Below are 18,638 nucleotides of genomic sequence, written 5' to 3'. Positions count from 1 at the left end.
TTTTTCAAATATAGCATTTAATTCCGTGGATGCCGGGAAGGTGAGAGGGGCTTTCTTACCGTCTGTGAAAAAGGCCTCCTCAACCTGCTCAGGAGGTGTGTCAGAAACATGTAACACATCCCGCATGGCCTCAATCATCAACTGTACACTCTTAGCAAGTGATGCCGTCCCCCTCGACACATCCCCATCACCGTCTGCTGTGTCAGAATCCGTATCCGTGTTATCCTGCATAATTTGGGCAAGAGCACGTTTGTGAGAATGTACAGCAGGGGTCCCCGAGGGAGCAGTATCGGACCATACTGCCATAGAGGACTGCAATACCTGAGTTGCATGCTCAGTCCTTGCAACCCTTTCAGAAATCTGAAAAATAGCCCTCCTAAGAGACCACTCCGGTTCTCTAGCTGGGATCTGCGCTACAACAGTGCAATCCTGATTGCATGGGATGGGATCTTCCTGAGAAGATAAATCCTCTGCAGCATATGAGACAGAGTCTCTAGACATATTTGCTTGCACACCCCACATACACACAGGGTACAGGGCAGACAGAGTTCCCCCCCCAAGAATGGCAGAGATGCAGAGATTGGAGCCAACCCACACACAGCGCTATACAGGTATAGGGAGACCCTTAACCAGCGCTGACTGTCTCTTAATAGGTGACACAGTCTTTACACAGCCTCCCCTCCCTTCTACAACCCCCTGGTACCGTACAGATAGCTGGAGGTGCTCTGGAGGGACTGCTCTTCCACTGGCAGCATGTCCGCAGGCAGGAAAATGGCACTGAACGCTGCTGTGTCCGCTCTGAGGAGAAGTTCTGCCCCCTTAATGGCGCTGTCTTCCCACTCTTCCAAGATTATACTGGCCTGAGGATTTTGTGCTGGCTGAGATCCGCAGACCCCGACAGGCTTTCTGGTCAGTGTAGGGTTAAGGCACCGGGCTCAGGGCGCCCCTCACAGTGCCGCACCAAGTACCGCTGAGACACCCACCCGGAGCGCAGTTAGTACTGCGCTCCTACCCTGTAGCCGCCATCTTCACATCGGCTCCCTGCTTTTAGGGAGCCGATGACTCACTCGCCACACTTCAGCTCTGTAAGGGGGTGGCAGCCTGCTGCTGGGGTGAGCGTTCCCCTGCGGCGGGGAGCGGTCTATCCCCTCTGGAGCACAGTGTCCAGTCAGCGGAGACAGTGGCTCAGACCATGCAGGGCGGACACTGCTCCCCCCCCTCAGTCCCTCGATGCAGTGAGGCTGTTGCCAGAAGCCTCCCTGTAAAATAACAAACTCTGTAGAGCTCCCCTAGCTGTGACCGGCTCCTCAGGGCACAGTTTCTAAACGGAGTCTGGTATTAGAGGCATACAGGGAGGAGCCAGCCCACACTGTTAAACTCTTAAAGTGCCAATGGCTCCTGGTGGACTCGTCTATACCCCTATGGTACTAATATGGACCCCAGCATCCTCTAGGACGTAAGAGAAATAAGCTTTATTAATGTATGACTTTATTCTCGTACAACTAGTGTGACAACTGTTCAGATGACAAGAAATGATAGGAATTTCTTGTCATCTGACCAAATGTCACACTGAGTACTTTATTGGAATATCCATTACTTAATATTTATTGTAATTGGGAGTCCAAATTTAACCAACATTAAAATATTACTGCCTTGCTTTGTTCTTTAATACATCTCTGTTAGGAATATATGCACATATGTAATATACTGTATATACTTTTTATAAGATATGTGTGCACGTGTATATATACACACACATAATGAAATGATAACTATTTTTGTGATTGAAAAGAATCAAAGATTTCTAGTAAATTATCTCATCATGGTTGACTGTATACTCAACGGATTATTATTCAGGACTTAAAGCAGAGGTTCCCAAACTGTGTGCCGTGGCTCCCTGGGGTGACTCGGGACACTTTCAGGGGTGCCCTGGGTTGGTGGTCCAGGATCAATTCAAATTATTCATGGTCAATATAATAGGCAAAACCAGTGCTGGTGGCTGCCAGTCATAAAATATGTGGCCAAACAGAAGCAAATCTTGTCCCTCACCACACAACTGACCCTAAGGATGACATATAAACGCAATCTACTTAATGTAATATTTCTTTCTACATTTCTCAATAAGAAATTTTTGGCCTAGGGGTGCCGTGAAAAACATTCTGATATTCTAGGGCGCCGTGATTCAAAAAAGTTTGGAAACCACTGACTTAATGGAAATATATCATATCTTGCTTAGATAAAATGAGGAAGGATTATGTAAAATCCACCATAACTTTATAAAAGTAAACTAGTTGTACAATTATTAGAATACAAAATGTATATTATGTTACAAATTGTGATAGAATTCACTTAAATGTGTGTTATATATTTTTTTATTGTCATTTTATTGTTTGTTTATTAGTTATATTGGGTGCAAGGTAACTTTTACAAGGAATAATTGTTATAACATCACTTGAAACGGAAAAAAAACGCGCTCCCCCCCAAAAAAAAATATTTGTTCCATATATTATATTTTATGTATTATATACACACACACACTAGTTACCAGCCCGTCAAATTGATGGAACATCATAACAGCAATATAAGCTCCGGCGGCTGTGTGCGCCCGCACGGGAAGTGCTCTGTCGGGTGCCATCTAGTTGCCATCGGCGTGCAAAACACTTGCATTCCCCCCAGAGATAAGCCTTTTATTATATAGGATATTATATATATATATATATATATATATATATATATATATATATATATATATATATATATATATATATATATATACATACACACACACATATATATATATATATATATATATACACACACACACACACACACACACACACACACACATATAAAAAAAACTATATATATATATATATATATATATATATATATACATATACACACACACACACACACATATACACACACTCATATTTATCACATTATACAATGGTGTGCTTGACAAGTTCACATCGAAATATCATTTCCACTTACCCCAGTAGATGCTACAGGCAGTGGATTGGCGGTGTATAGGCTCCTCTTGCCATCATAAACTGGTCGACGGTCACCAAATATGGTGACTTTGAAATGCTGGACCATGGAATCAACAACCTCCCTAGTGAAAAGGGTAAGTAAAATAATTATACAACTATGGGCCTCAATCTAAAACCAAGAAACCAAAGTAACATTTGCCAGCAAAAGACCAAGAGACCAAGCGCCTGACCCATAGCTGGATGTACATCAGTTGGCGGAGCATATTTTGCATGTTTTTGCACTGTAAATCCTTTGGAAACCGGCATACCCAAATACAGAGATGTAAGAATTTCATTCACATCTCCACTTGGGACTGGAAAGGCGTAACCGGTCTGTAAAGGGGCGCTCTCACAAATGCAAAATCCAGTGAGGGCTTATAAACAGAATGCCAGGCTATGTAGGGTCAGACCTTTACAAGTATATCATGTGTACCTAGCATAGACTAGTGCAAGTGTGTACTGACGATTATTAGTATTAAACTCGGTGTATGGATACGGGGAAAGTGCAGCGTGAGAGCAGTTATAGCCGACTGCTTTTAACTCAGCATCAGGTCCCACATTTCTAGTATATAAAGGTATGCTTTAAAATGTACATGTTTTCAACACCATCTCCAATCTGAGCTTTTCTGCTAGACAACTAGGACAATGCTCAGATTTCATCATAGGTACTTGAGTGATTATAGGTGCGAACAGACAAATGTAGCAATACAAACTAACTGGGAATTATTCATCTGCACTTTCATTACTTGCAGCATGGTCTCCATCTATCCAGACATCTCTGTTAGACCGGTTCCATGCTTTAGCTACATTTATATAACTGGCTAAAGCAGACATAACTCGTCTGTGCAGCCACTCCCATAGAAATCTATTCTGTGCGTTTATTTTATATTCATGTTCCAATAGAGCCACTTCTATATTAACCATTATGTATATTGCATCAATAAGGTCAACCCACATTTAACACAATTGTTCTTCTAAATTTTTACTTTAGGTTTAGTACTGGAGAGAGGTTTAGAATTAGGCATTGGTTGGTTTACTCAAACAAAGTTTTATTTCTTAACAGGAGCGGTGTTCTTTGCTATTGCTAGACAGTCTATATTTAACATGCAGTGTATAGTTTGATGGTTTTTTTAACAAAAAGGGAATGTTTCTGTATATCGCGCCAACTGTGAACAGCAGCTTCAGTGAAAAAGAGAACTCCTCACAAGTCCCCAAACAAGTCTAATAATTAAACAAGCAGATAAAGGGGGAGGAGTGGTCCTAATGGATAGAGAGGATTATGTTGATGGGATTATGAAACAATTGGAGGATGGCAAGACATCTAAAAAGCTGAAATTAGATCCAACAGCAAGAATAACAAAAGAATTAAATAATTTAACAGAAGAAGCACTGAAAAGTGGGGTCTTGACCAAATCCGAGGTAGAGTTCATTAATATATCATCCCCAACGGTACCAACTTTCTATACCCTACCGAAGGTCCATAAGGATTCCAAAAATCCACCTGGACGCCCCATAGTGGCAGGAACGAATAGCATTACGTCTAACCTGTCGGCGGTGGTTGATTCATTTCTTCAACCTTTGGTGAGATTGACAAACTCCTTCCTTAAAGACACCAATGATGTTTTGCAGGTACTTGAGGAAATACAATGGGGAGAGAATTTTGTCTTAATAAGTGCTGACGTTTCCACACTATATACGATAATTGAGATGAATAAGGGTTTGGAAGCAGTCTCCTTTTTTCTTGATAAATCTGAACTCTCAGAGGAGATAAAGTCATTTGTTTTAAAAAGTATAAAATTTATTTTAATCAATAACTATTTTTATTTTGAGGGTTCCTACTATGTACAAATGGTTGGCACCGCCATGGGCACCAGATTCGCCCCCAGCTATGCCAATTTATTTATGGCGTATTGGGAAACCGTGAAAGTATGGCATCATGGTCAGCTGGCGGCGGGTCTGGTGTCCTGGCGCCGATTTATAGATGACATTTTATTTATATGGAGCGGAACAGCTGAAGAACTTGAAGATTTTTGTAACAATCTTAATATCAATGACTTCAACATAAAACTCACGTTTTCAATTAGTAAAACGACTATTACATTTTTGGATCTATGTATTTATATAAAAGATAATACTGTCTGCACTAAACTATTTAGAAAAGACACAGATTCAAATAGTTTTATAGAGAGAAGTAGCCTACACCACAAAAACTGGTTAGACGGAATACCTTATGGACAATTTCTAAGGGTCAAGCGTAATTGCACAGAGAAATCAGTATGCGACCAACAAATTATTGAGATGGGTGAAAGGTTCCTTGATAAAGGTTATAAAAAGGAGGACATTATAGCCTCTAAAACACGGGTAGAATCTATTGACAGACAACAATTGCTAAAAGGGAACAATAGAAAGGATAAGGATACTAGGAGTCAATTACAAAAGTGGAACTTTATATGTAATTATGGGGTTCAACATAAAGAAATAGAATCCATTTTCAGGAAACACTGGAAAATATTAAAAGAGGACCCCGTTTTGGGAAAGGAAATACCTGACAAACCCTGTTTTACGTATCGTAGGGCCAAGAGTCTAAAAGATAAATTGGTACACAGTGCACTTAATGTGACCAAACGCACAAGTACCAGGAGCCACGGATTCCACAGATGTGGAATGTGTACTATGTGTCGTACAGTGAAAGGTCCAAGTAAACAAAAGGATTTTGAAGTAAATGGGGAAAAATTCACCATCTCTAATTTTATAACGTGTAATACAAAAAACGTGGTTTACATTTTATCCTGCACTTGTGATCTTTTTTATGTCGGTAAGACGAGCAGAAATCTGAAAACTCGTCTCGCCGAACATACGTATAACATTAGAAAGGGGTTGGAATCACATACGGTATCTATGCACTTTTAAACAACACATCAGTGTAACCCTAAGCATCTTAAAATGTTTATTGGCATCCAGGCGATTACATCAAACTGGAGAAATCGAGATGTAGAGAGTTTTTTAGCGAAATCCGAAATGAAATGGATTTTTAAATTAAATTCTTTAATTCCTAATGGCCTAAACTCAGATTTTGAGCTTAAATGGTTTTTATAATTGTATTAGATTGTTTTAACTGTTTTTAATATTTTTATCTTTTGGGTACTTGACGTATGCACTTTATGGACTCTATGTCAAAAATTGGACACTTCATCCTGATTTATGGACATTCTGAAGGACACTATATGGAGTTAAAAAAGATGAATCAATGATTTTGGACTAATCCCGTTATTTGGAACGCTCTGTGAAGCGCAAGAGGTCAATTTCCGGTGGAGTAAAGAGTGACACGCATGGTGGAACGCATAATCGTCACTTCCGGTTCCGGACGGAAGTTCCGCGAACGCCATTTCCGCCGAAAAACGGGATGGAGGATCGTTATGGCGGGAGAATCTACCGCAGCTGACACTTATGGGACAATTAAATTAGGGTATTTAAGAGGTATATTTGCAACCAGACACCATGCCTCTGATGAAGGACTGAGGTCCGAAAAGCTTTAGGCGTGGTGACTGGTGTTTCTTTGGATTATCCCTGGCGGTGACAGTTCCCTACAAGTTGGTACAGTGTATCCGGACCACTGATCCACATCACCCGATTTGAGATCTGGGAGGGTAACTTCACGAATGCCTGGCATATATCCATATCCACTATAAGTGGTTTACATGCTTTTTATCTATGTGTATATTGTGAGTGCAATTTATTAAACCATCATATCAAAAGTTGCATTCGACTATACTTGCACTATGTTTGCTTTATCTTTGAAAATTTAAAGGTAACATCTATCCCTGTGGTGGAGTCATATGTGAGGATAAGAGATATATCTCCAAATAAGGTCCTCCCTCGCACGGCACCCAGATTATTCTGGGAGGGATTCTGGAAAAGAGGTTGAATATTCCAGAAATATTGCTTGATGTAAGACAATTCGACCTATTTTGAACATGTGTGAATAGCGCATTGGTGATCATATATCTGTTTTTTTTAACAGTTCACATCCATATATATACTATATGGGGTATATTCAATTAAAGTCGAATCCATTCCAACATGTAATTGTCGGAATGGATACGACAACCCCTATTCAATCCCATTTAAATTCTACTTTTTCAAGTCAAATTTTAGATGGGACCCAAAGGAGGAGAGGGAGCGGGGTGGGGGGGGGGGGGTGGGGGGGGGAGCCAGAGGAGATCAAGTAGCGCTGCAGCAGGATGTCACTCACCCGCCCGACCTCACGGCAGCTTCCACCCGGCTCCAGCAGCGTGCCGGAGCCGGGTGGAAGCTGCCGTGAGGTTGGGCGAATGGGTGACATCCAGCTGCAGTGCTGATCGCCGCCTGTCCCCCCCCAGTCTCCCTGCGGCTCCCCCCCTCGCCTCCTATGGGTCCATCTCATTCCGACATAATTTTGATGTCAGATTGAGATAGTCGAAAAGGGGGCCAAAACCTGTCGGATTTGGCCCCATTTTCGACATCAACATGCTTTTCGACAAGTCGAATGCCTCGACTTGTCGAAAAGCTCTGCATAGGTCGAATCAGGATTCGAGCTTAAAAAGTAAAAAACTGCCGTCTTTTCGACAGACGGCAGTTTCCGACTGCAATTCAATATACCCCTATATGTTTATTACTTTGTACCATTCACATCACCAGAGGGGTGTACTACGCTATACCAGCACTTGGGATCCTGGCGCCCAGCATACCGGCACCGGGATCCCAACTGCCGCAGCAGGGCGAGCACAAAAGAGCCCCTTGCGGGCTCTCTGCGCTCACCACGCTGCGGGCACAGCTATTTATTCTCCCTCCAGGGATGTCGTGGACGCCCCAGGAGGGAGAATAGTTTATACTCAAAAAGACACCCCATGTTCAGTAAAAGGGTTATTCATCAGATATAAAAATATTTTATCTTTGCATAGACACATTGTCAAAACACATTAGTTGTCAGATTTAGTTAATACTTTCCTCCTCCTGTGTCTGTCCTTCTTTGTCCTGCCTGCCCCATCAGGCTCTTCCTCTCCTGCCCTCACTACCCCTCAGTCTCTTTCTCTCCTGCCCCTCAATGTCTGTCTGGACTTCTCTGCTTTCTCATAAAGAACAGAAAAAATAAAATAAAATAAATTAGCAGCCAGACTCTGCAACATGTGTCCTTCTCTGCCCACTGCAGTAAAGCCACATATGAGCAGGGGGAAGAAGTGCACTGTGGGTAAAGTAATTTAGACTTTCAGAGAGGGCAGTGCCAGTAAGTGGGAACATACAAGGAGGTCCGACAGACACATAGGATGTAAGGACTTGGGGGTGCATTTTAATGCAAGTGGGCATCTTAATATATGTAGGAGCATTTCACTGAAGTGTAGAAGGAGACCTGAGTGGCTCGTAGTGGAGCAAGTTATACACCTGATTATTTTGGTGCTGTTAAGGGTGATGTTAGCCCCTTTTGAAAGTTGGAAGGCCTTAAAGAGTATCAGGTTGATTTAGGGTGTAATTAAGGCAATTTCAGAAGCCTGGGTGAAGAGAGCTGTAGACTTCTAACCAGATGTATTTGCACACAAATCACATGTGATGAGAATGAATAATAAGATTTTACTTACCGGTAAATCTATTTCTCGTAGTCCGTAATGGATGCTGGGGACTCCGTAAGGACCATGGGGAATAGACGGGCTCCGCAGGAGACAGGGCACTTTAAGAAAGCTTTGGATTCTGGGTGTGCACTGGCTCCTCCTTCTATGTCCCTCCTCCAGCCCTCAGTTAGAGAAACTGTGCCCGGAAGAGCTGACAGTACAAGGAAAGGATTTTGGAATCCAGGGCAAGACTCATACCAGTCACACCAATCACACCGTATAACATGTGATAAACTTACCCAGTTAACAGCATGAACAACAACAGAGCATCAGATCAACCCTGATGCAACCAAATATAACCCTTATTTAAGCAATAACTATATACAAGTATTGCAGAAGAAGTCCGCACTTGGGACGGGCGCCCAGCATCCACTACGGACTACGAGAAATAGATTTACCGGTAAGTAAAATCTTATTTTCTCGAACGTCCTAGTGGATGCTGGGGACTCCGTAAGGACCATGGGGATTATACCAAAGCTCCCAAACGGGCGGGAGAGTGCGGATGACTCTGCAGCACCGAATGAGCAAACACAAGGTCCTCCTCAGCCAGGGTATCAAACTTGTAAAACTTTGCTAAAGTGTTCGAACCTGACCAAGTAGCTGCTCGGCAAAGCTGTAATGCCGAGACCCCTCGGGCAGCCGCCCAAGAAGAGTCCACCTTCCTTTTTGAGTGGGCTTTTACTGATTTTGGAAGCGGCAATCCAGCCGCAGAATGAGCCTGCTGAATCGTGTTACAGATCCAGCGAGCAATAGTTTGCTTTGAAGCAGGAGCACCCAGCTTGTTGGATGCATACAGGATAAACAGCAACTCTGTTTTCCTGACTCTAGCCGTTCTGGCTACATAAACCTTCAAAGCCCTGACCACATCCAGCAACTCGGAATCCTCCAAGTCACGAGTAGCCACAGGCACCACAATAGGTTGGTTCATATGAAAAGATGACACCACTTTTGGCAGAAATTGTGGACGGGTCCGCAATTCTACCCTGTCCATATGGAAAACCAGATAGGGGCTTTTATGTGACAAAGCCGCTAATTCTGACACACGCCTAGCTGAAGCCAAGGCTAATAGCATGACCACCTTCCACGTGAGAAATTTGAACTCCACGGTTTTGAGTGGCTCAAACCAGTGTGACTTCAGGAAACTCAACACCACGTTAAGATCTCAAGGTGCCCCTGGAGGCACAAAAGGGGGCTGAATATGCAGCACTCCCTTTACAACGTCTGAACTTCAGGAAGAGAAGCCAGTTCTTTTTGAAAGAAAATGGATAGGACCGAAATCTGGACCTTAATGGAACCCAATTTCAGGCCCAAAGTCACTCCCGACTGTAGGAAGTGAAGGAAACGGCCCAGCTGGAATTCCTCCGTAGGGGCATTCCTGGCCTCACACCAAGCAACATATTTTCGCCATATACGGTGATAATGTTGAGCCGTCACATCCTTCCTAGCCTCTATCAGCGTAGGAATTACCTCATCCGGAATGCCTTTTTCTGCTAGGATCCGGCATTCAACCGCCATGCCGTCAAACGCAGCCGCGGTAAGTCTTGGAACAGACAGGGCCCCTGTTGCACAAGTCCTGTCTTAGAGGCAGAGGCCACGGGTCCTCTGTGAGCATTTCTTGCAGATCTGGATACCAAGTGCTTCTTGGCCAATCCGGAACAAAGAGTATTGTTCTCACTCCTCTTTCCCTTATGATTCTCAGCACCTTTGGTATGAGAGGAAGAGGAGGAAATACATAAAATCGACTGGAACACCCACGGTGTCACTAGTGCATCTACAGCGATTGCCTGAGGGTCTCTTGACCTGGCTCAATATCTATGTAGCTTTTTGTTGAGGCGGGATGCCATCATGTCCACCTGTGGCAGTTCCCACCGCCTTGCAATCTGCGTGTAGACTTCCTGATGAAGTCCCCACTCTCCCGGGTGGAGGTCGTGCCTGCTGAGGAAGTCTGCTTCCCAGTTGTCCACTCCCGGAATGAACACTGCTGACAGTGCTCTTACGTGATTCTCCGCCCAGCGAAGAATTCTGGTGGCTTCTACCATCGCCACCCTGCTCCTTGTGCCGCCTTGGCGGTTTACATGAGCCACTGCGGTGATATTGTCTGACTGAATCAGAACCGGTTGGTCGCGAAGCAGGGTCTCCGCTTGAAGTAGGGCATTGTATATGGCCCTTAGTTCCAGGATATTGATGTGAAGGCAAGTCTCCTGCCTTGACCACAGCCCTTGGAAATTTCTTCCCTGTGTGACTGCCCCCCCACCCTCGGAGGCTTGCATCCGTGGTCACTAGGACCCAGTCCTGAATGCCGAATCTGCGACCTTCGAGAAGGTGAGCACTCTGCAGCCACCACAGGAGAGACACCCTGGCCCTGGGGGAAAGGGTGATTAACCGATGCATCTGAAGATGTGATCCGGACCACTTGTCCAGTAAGTCCCATTGGAAGGTCCTCGCATGGAACCTGCCGAAGGGAATGGCCTCGTATGATGCCACCCTCCTTCCAGGACTCGAGTGCAGTGATGCACTGACACCTGTTTTGGTTTTAATAGATTCCTGACCAGCGTCACGAGCTCCTGAGCTCTCTCTATCGGGAGATAAACCCTTTTCTGGTCTGTGTCTAGGATCATGCCTAGGATAGGCAGATGAGCTGTAGGAACCAGCTGCGACTTTGGAATATATAGAATCCAGCCGTGTTGCCGTTACACTTCCAGAGAAAGTGATACGCTGTTCAGCAACTGCTCTCTTGATCTCGCTTTTATGAGGAGATTGTCCAAGTACGTGATAATAGTGACCCCTTGCTTCCGCAGGAGCACCATCATTTCCGCCATTACCTTGGTGAATATTCTCAAGGCCGTGGAGAGACCAAACGGCAACGTCTGAAATTGGTAATGACAATCCCGGACAGCAATTCTGAGGTACGCCTGATGAGGTGGATAAATGGGGACACGAAGGTATGCATCCTTTATGTTCCAAGTCACCATAAAATCTCCCCCTTTCAGGCTTGCAATGACCGCTCTTAGCGATTCCATCTTGAACTTGAACCTTTTCAGGTATATGTTCAGGGATTTTAAATTCAATATGGGTCTGACCGAACAGTCTGGTTTCGGGACTACAACATGGTCGAATAATAACCCCCTCCTTGTTAAAGGAGGGGAACCTTGACCACCACCTGAAGATACAATTTGTGAATTGCAGTTAACACTGTTTCCCTCTCGTGGGGGGAAGCCGGCAGGGCCGTCGGTGAGGGGACATCTTCTCAAAGTCCAGCTTGTATCCCTGAGACACAATATCTATTGCCCAGGGATCTAACAGGGAGTGAACCCACTTGTGGCTGAACTTACGAAGGCGTGCCCCCACCGGGCCTAGCTCCGCCTGTGGACCCCCAGCGACATGCGGTGGATTTTTGTAGAGGCCGGGGAGGACTTCTGTTCCTGGGAACCAGCTGTGTTGTGCAGCTTCTTTCCTCTGCCCCCGCCTCTGGCAAGAAAGTACGCACCTCGGACTTTCTTGTTTCTTTATTCGAAAGGCTGCATTTGTGCTTTCCTAGGCTGTGCAGGAATATAAGGCAAAATATCAGAATTACCAGCTATAGCTGTGGAGACCAGGTCCGAGAACCCTTCTCCACACAATCCTCAGCCTTCCATATGCCTCTTAAGTCGGCATCATCTGTCCATTGCATATTCTACAGGACACATCAAGCAGAAATCGACATAGCTTTGACTCTAGGACCCAGTATACTCATGTCTCTCTGGGCATGTTATATATCTCTCTTAAGACAGCATCTTTAATATATATATCTCTCTACATATACCTATATATATCTATATACATACTAGGGTCTCAATCTCTGCTGATAAGGTACCTGTCCCCGCTGCCACAGCGCCATAAACCCATGCCGACACAATCGCCGGTCTGAGTAGTGTACCAGAATGTGCACGCTATCTGCAGGATCCCTGAGAATATCAGGGCTACCTTTTGGGTAAACGTGACACCCTAGGGGAAGATTCCCATCCCATCCTGGCCCTAGTGGGGAAAGGATACTGCCTGAGAATTCTTTGTGGGAAACTGCAGTCTCTTGTCTGGAGATTCCCACTCTTTTTCCTCATGAGATGGAGGGAAATTTACCTCAGCTTTCTTCCCCTTAAACATGTGTACCCTTGTGTCAGGGACAGATGAGTCATCAGTGATATGCAAATCATCTTTTATTACAATAATCATATATTGAATACTTTTCTGCCATATTGTCTGTAACTTTGCATTATCGTAGTCGACACTGGAGTCAAACTCCGTGTCGATATCAGGGTCTATTATTTTGGATAGTGAGCATTGAGAGACTCTGAAGGTCTCTGCGACATAGGGACAGACATGGGTAGATTTCCTGTCTGTTCTCTAATCTTTTGTGCAATAAATTCACCTTAGCACTTAATTACACATATCCAAACAGGTGTCGGCGTTGTCGACGGAGACACCCTCTCACACACATATTTGCTCCATCTCCTCCTTAGGGGAGCCTTTTACCTCAGACATGTCGACACACACGTACCGATACACCACACACTCAGGGAATGCTCATCTGTAGACAATTCCCCCATAAGGCCCTTTGGAGAGAGAGAGAGAGAGAGAGGTATGCCAGCACACACCCCAGCGCTATTAACCCAGGAATAACACAGTAACTTAATGTTAACCCAGTAGCTGCTGTTTATATTGATTTTTGCGCCTAATTATGTGCCCCCCCCTCTCCTTTTACCCTCTTCTACCGTGTAACTGCAGGGGAGAGACTTGGGAGCTTCCTCTCAGCGGATGCTGTGGAGAAAAAACATGGCGCTGGTAAGTGCTGAGGAAGAAGCCTCGCTCCCTCGACGGCGGGCTTCTGTCCCGCTTTCATGTACAATTTTGGCGGGGGCTCATACATATATACAGTGCCCAACTGTATATTATGCAAACTTTTGCCAAGAGGTCTCTAATTGCTGCCCAGGGCACCCCCCCCCCCTGCGCCCTGTACCCTACAGTGACCGGAGTATGTGGGTTTAGTGTGGGAGCAATGGCGCATAGCTGCAGTGCTGTGCGCTACCTCATATGAAGACTGGAGTCTTCTGCCGCCGATTTCGAAGTCTTCTTGCTTCTGTCACCGGCTTCTGTCTTCCGGCTCTGCGAGGGAGACAGCGGCGCGGCTCCAGGATCGGACGACCAAGGGTGCGATCCTGTGTACGATCCCTCTGGAGCTAATGGTGTCCAGTAGCCTAAGAAGCAGGACCTATCTTCAGAGAGTAGGGATGCTTCTCTCCCCTCAGTCCCACGTAGCAGAGAGCCTGTTGCCAGCAGATCTCTCTGAAAATAAAAAAACCTAACAAAATACTTTCTTTTTAGCAAGCTCAGGAGAGCTCACTAAGTAGCACCCAGCTCGTCCGGGCACAGATTCAAACTGAGGTCTGGAGGAGGGACAGAGGGAGGAGCCAGTGCACACCCAGAATCCAAAGCTTTCTTAAAGTGCCCTGTCTCCTGCGGAGCCAGTCTATTCCCCATGGTCCTTACGGAGTCACCAGCATCCACTAGGACGTTAGAGAAACATAGGTTATTATAGATAAACTGATCACTGCAGCAAATATTGTATGTTTTAGCCAGAGTTTCATAGTCTGCATCCTGAACTTATCAAGCCTTCTTTCTAGCTTCAAATGCTGTGTATTACTCTATTTTATATATTATTTTCCATATACTTATGCTGTAATGCTTAACATTTACTACACTAGTTTAGTTTTAGTATGTGTCAAAAAGCTAAAATAGTACAATAGTCAGTAACTAAAAGCTGAGGAGAGTAATCTGATTGATTTGTATAGAGGGGATGTTTTCATTTAGCACAAAGCGATTACCCTCTGACAAACCAATCTGTGCTTGTAGAAAGCTTTAATATTTACCTATGTAACTATAAACGTCAAATTAAATTAAAATTGAGAGGGGAGAAAAAGCTCCAGGTGCCCTTACAATATAGTACTGTAAGTGATAGTACATGGAAGTGATATTTAAGAATTTTGAATGATAGATAGTATTGAGATCATTTGAGTACGTCCTATACTTGTGTATCTTCATTTTCCCTTATTGTTTAGGCATTACTTTTTCATTTCCACTCATACTACCTCCCACTTTACTCTGCTACCGAATGAATCTTCTGCTCCTGCCTGATAACCTCCCCCAAGTCTCGCCTTCCAAGACTTCTCTGATGCAGCTCCCAACCTCAGGATGCCATCCTATGCACAATCAGACTAGAATCTATGCCACATACGGTTCCCTTAAAACTAATTTCTTCATTAAAGCCTACCACCCCTACTCCCCAGCCTCTGCCCCCCTCACCCTATTTCCATCCATCACCCATATGGACTGTAAACTCTTCAAAGCTGGTTCCTCTTCCCTCTGTATTCTTTACATAACAATGTAATCTGAGCACTGCAATTATGTAATTTCGTACAGATGTAATGTTATGCTGTTGTCTGTATCATTTTGTACTTCCGCACGTTGTTGTTGTATGTTTTACCCTATGCAGAACTTTTATGTCATCGTATAAATTCAAGATATTAATAATAACAATAATGCCTAATAATATAACATTTTTCTCCTATTTTTGGAGGTATTCACATGACATTTATTATACTCACGGTATCTGATGTGCAAAACTACCCATGGACACCATGCAGCTGGGTAACAAGCCTGCACAACAGGTTATAAAAGTGAACATTTTGACATGTCATACTGTACTTGCCATTAGCTCTTACCGGTTAACTCTACGCGGGCATTTGTCTGGTTTAATATCCACCTCATAGAGGTAGACGTCAATCTTTGGGATTTCCACTTGAAAGCAGTTGGCCAGCAGTTTGATGGGTTTCCCCATGGTGCCATATCCAGGCCGTCTGGGCACCACGAAGAAGGGCTGCGCCCCCACGGGTCCTACAGGGCAAGCAAACAAACAATTAACCACTATTATATATCAGAAGTAACATTTGTCAGTTTTAAATTCTCATGACAGCTAATCCTGAAATAGAAGTTATTCCACTTTGAAAAGGTATATTGTAACTTTGCCAATAAGTGTATACACGAAATAAGATGTGGAGATTTTTTTATTTTTTTTTGCATAATGTCCTTATTAGTGTAATGTAAAGGTTAACTTGTGGTAGTCACAAGGGATAACAGGAGATACTGGATAGAATTTGTTTAGCTTGTAAGCTCTCACGCACAAGAAATTGGACCATCCCAAAACAGTTTCGTAAGTTTCACCCCTCTCGCTCAGACAGTTTTCCATCACACAGTGTTAAAAGAGGTTGTATTTTTCCTGTGCATCATAAAATGCTTAGTGCAAAAGTAGAGCAACGTGTAAACCTAAAACTTCAGTTAGATTGAACAAAACTCCCACCGAATCTTTCCGTATGCTAACTGAGGCTTACGGGCAGATTGTAGGTCACGTGCATGTGTGTTTGTGTTGCACAAACGCTTTAGTGATGGTCACGAGGATGTCGAAGACGATGAACATCCCGGAAGGCCTTGCACATCAAAAACAAATGAAAATGTGAAAAAAAAAAAATCAGAAAATTGTAAGAACTGACCATCGACTCAGCATCCGAATGATAGCAGAAATGGTAAACATCGACAAAGAAACTGTTAGGGAAGTTTTCATCAAGATATTAATAGTGATCACTCTAGGATTTTTTTTAGGGGAGGGTACTAATCATTGAGGAGGGCACATTTTCAAGGGCACATTTTTGAGGTGACGCTTTGCGCACAAAGCAGAGCGCATATGTTTATAGAGTAGTTTTTACACACATATTTTCCACTTAATGTATCATTTACCCCTACATGCATATAGGACACCCATGTAACACCCAACATCTGTACTTAGAAAAATACTGTGTATGTCCAGTTTTCTTGAAAGAACGGCTACAGCATATACATAGTAAGTAGATAATAAATGTCTCCTCCAGTGCTGAAGTGGTTATAATCCTTATGTGTTATAATACAGAAAAGTTAAGCAGAGGGTTAAAATATACATTATACGTACAAATTAAAAGTCTGTTCTACTAGGGACATAGTGTAAGCAGTACATGCTCACTGCTTACCCTGTTCTTTCCCTCTTTATCAGAGTGCTGTGTTATGCCGGCAGCCACAGCAGTGATGCCACTTATAGACCCTCCTCTGCCATGCATTTCACTAAGGATAGAAATTGTGTTCCAATCTCAGAGGTGAACAAGGAGTAGACAAATACATTATAACATGCACTCTGACTGTTGCATTCTGTATACAAAGGGGTGATTTATGATGCTGCAGGGTGCACTGAAAAAGGGCAGGGTGCTTTTTGACATTTCAAAAATGGGCAGGGTGCAGCACCCTGCTGAAACAGCCTAGAAGGAACACTATATTAACATGAGAATAGTTTGTGCTAAGATGGTTCCAAGGCTTAAGACTGCTGAGCAGAAAGAAAATCAAGAATAAATTTGTACAGACATTTTGGAAAAAATGAAAGCAGATTTCGCAGTTTTTGTTTTTGTTTTGTTTTTGGATATGGGGGACCGGATGTAATGATACCCGACTTCGGTGCCTGTGCGGGATGTTGGCCGAACTCAGATGTTTTTTTTTAAAGGGGCAATCGTTTACAAGGCAAAACCATGCCTTGTAAGTGATTGCTCCTTTAAAAAAAAAAAAACATGCGAGTTTGGCCGGTCGGCCGCTGAACTCAGGCGTCATAACTTCTGGCCCATTGTCTGTAATAAAACAGCCCACACAGTTCTCTCTGTGAAGTAGTTTTTGGCAGAGAAATAGATTGCAGTGCTAGAATACACTCCATACTCACCATATCTAGCACAGCGTGACTTTTCTCTCAAGTCAAATATGTACTCTAGGGAACCCGTTTTGCATCAGTTACTGAGGCAAAGAAGAAAACAACAGATCTGTTCAGTCAGCTGAAAGATGAGCTGCAGCACGGCTTTTACCAATGGAAAATAAAAATTTCAGCGGTGTGTGGATGCAGAAGGGGAGTACATAGAAGGGAAATGGAGTTACAATGCCCTTAATAAAATTTAACGTAAATTATAGCATCAGTATCATTATTTAATAGCCACACCTGTATACCATAACCTTCTCATCACTGCCCATAATGGCACCAAAACATTCACTTCAGCTGCCGGTGCTACATCTATAGGCATTATGACAGCATATGTAATTGTAAGCTCCACTGGGGCAGGGGCTGCTATAAATGATCAAGTATTCTCTATAAAGAGTTGCAGAATGTGTGCATTATTCAATAAATAAATAAAAATGTTAAAGACTGATCTTCCTCTATCATCACTACACACCTGCTATGCTAAACTGTCCGACAGTTACTACTGGAATCCAATCCATAATACGTTCCCTCAACACTGACACCTCATACATCTTAAAACCTCTTAGATCAGTATCCAACCTTATAAGCACATCTCACTCCTGTCTAAAAGACCTCTCAAACTCTACTATCACATTACCACTTAATGCCACTATTATTGAATATTAGCTTTTGCCCGCAGCTTCGCTCGCATAATGTCTGTTATTGCTCCGTGGACTAATTTTACAAAGACAGTAGTGGCATCTAATATTGTGATCTATATTTTATGATGTACACAAAATTTCTTTGTAAAAACAGTATTTGCAGTTTTTCCTTCAGGGATTAACACACATAGATGCTTGGGGCTACTGACTCGTGAGCAAGCCACATAAAGCTGCTCATGGGAGAAGCAGCTGGTCCCGAGATCTACACCTGAAGCCATACTGTAGCTTACCAATGCAGCAAGCTCTAGGAACCAGCAGCGGTGTTCTCGTTGTGCATGTACCAATAAAGTTAAGTTGAAAAAATAAAAAGTCCTTCCTTTCCATGTCACTGTATCCCTGCGATATTACCACGATGGTAGTAGCTCCATTGCCAGCTGAAAGGATTTTCGCATGCTCATAGGTCTTACAGATG

At 43.5% G+C, this 18,638-nt stretch overlaps 1 protein-coding gene across 3 annotated transcripts in view; it reads right to left on the bottom strand.

The window, feature by feature from the left end:
* The window catches only part of LOC135036672 (protein argonaute-3), a 239,215-nt gene that overhangs the window by 147,246 nt on the left and 73,331 nt on the right, over window positions 1-18,638 (bottom strand). For 2 of the 3 annotated variants that reach the window (XM_063954469.1, XM_063954470.1), the window contains exons 2-3: window positions 15,430-15,601; window positions 2,995-3,115 (exon numbers count right to left, since the gene is read on the bottom strand). In XM_063954469.1, coding sequence (XP_063810539.1) covers window positions 2,995-3,115; window positions 15,430-15,601 — 293 coding nt within the window. Of the gene's footprint in view, window positions 1-2,994; window positions 3,116-4,577; window positions 7,235-15,429; window positions 15,602-18,638 lie in introns of those variants that run through there. The other variant, XM_063954471.1, reaches the window with a different exon arrangement.

The sequence above is a fragment of the Pseudophryne corroboree genome, chromosome 2, assembly GCF_028390025.1.
Source record: "Pseudophryne corroboree isolate aPseCor3 chromosome 2, aPseCor3.hap2, whole genome shotgun sequence".
NCBI lineage: Eukaryota > Metazoa > Chordata > Amphibia > Anura > Myobatrachidae > Pseudophryne > Pseudophryne corroboree.
The sequence above is the reverse complement of the archived record's forward strand: the minus strand, read 5'-3'. Positions and strand labels throughout refer to the sequence as shown.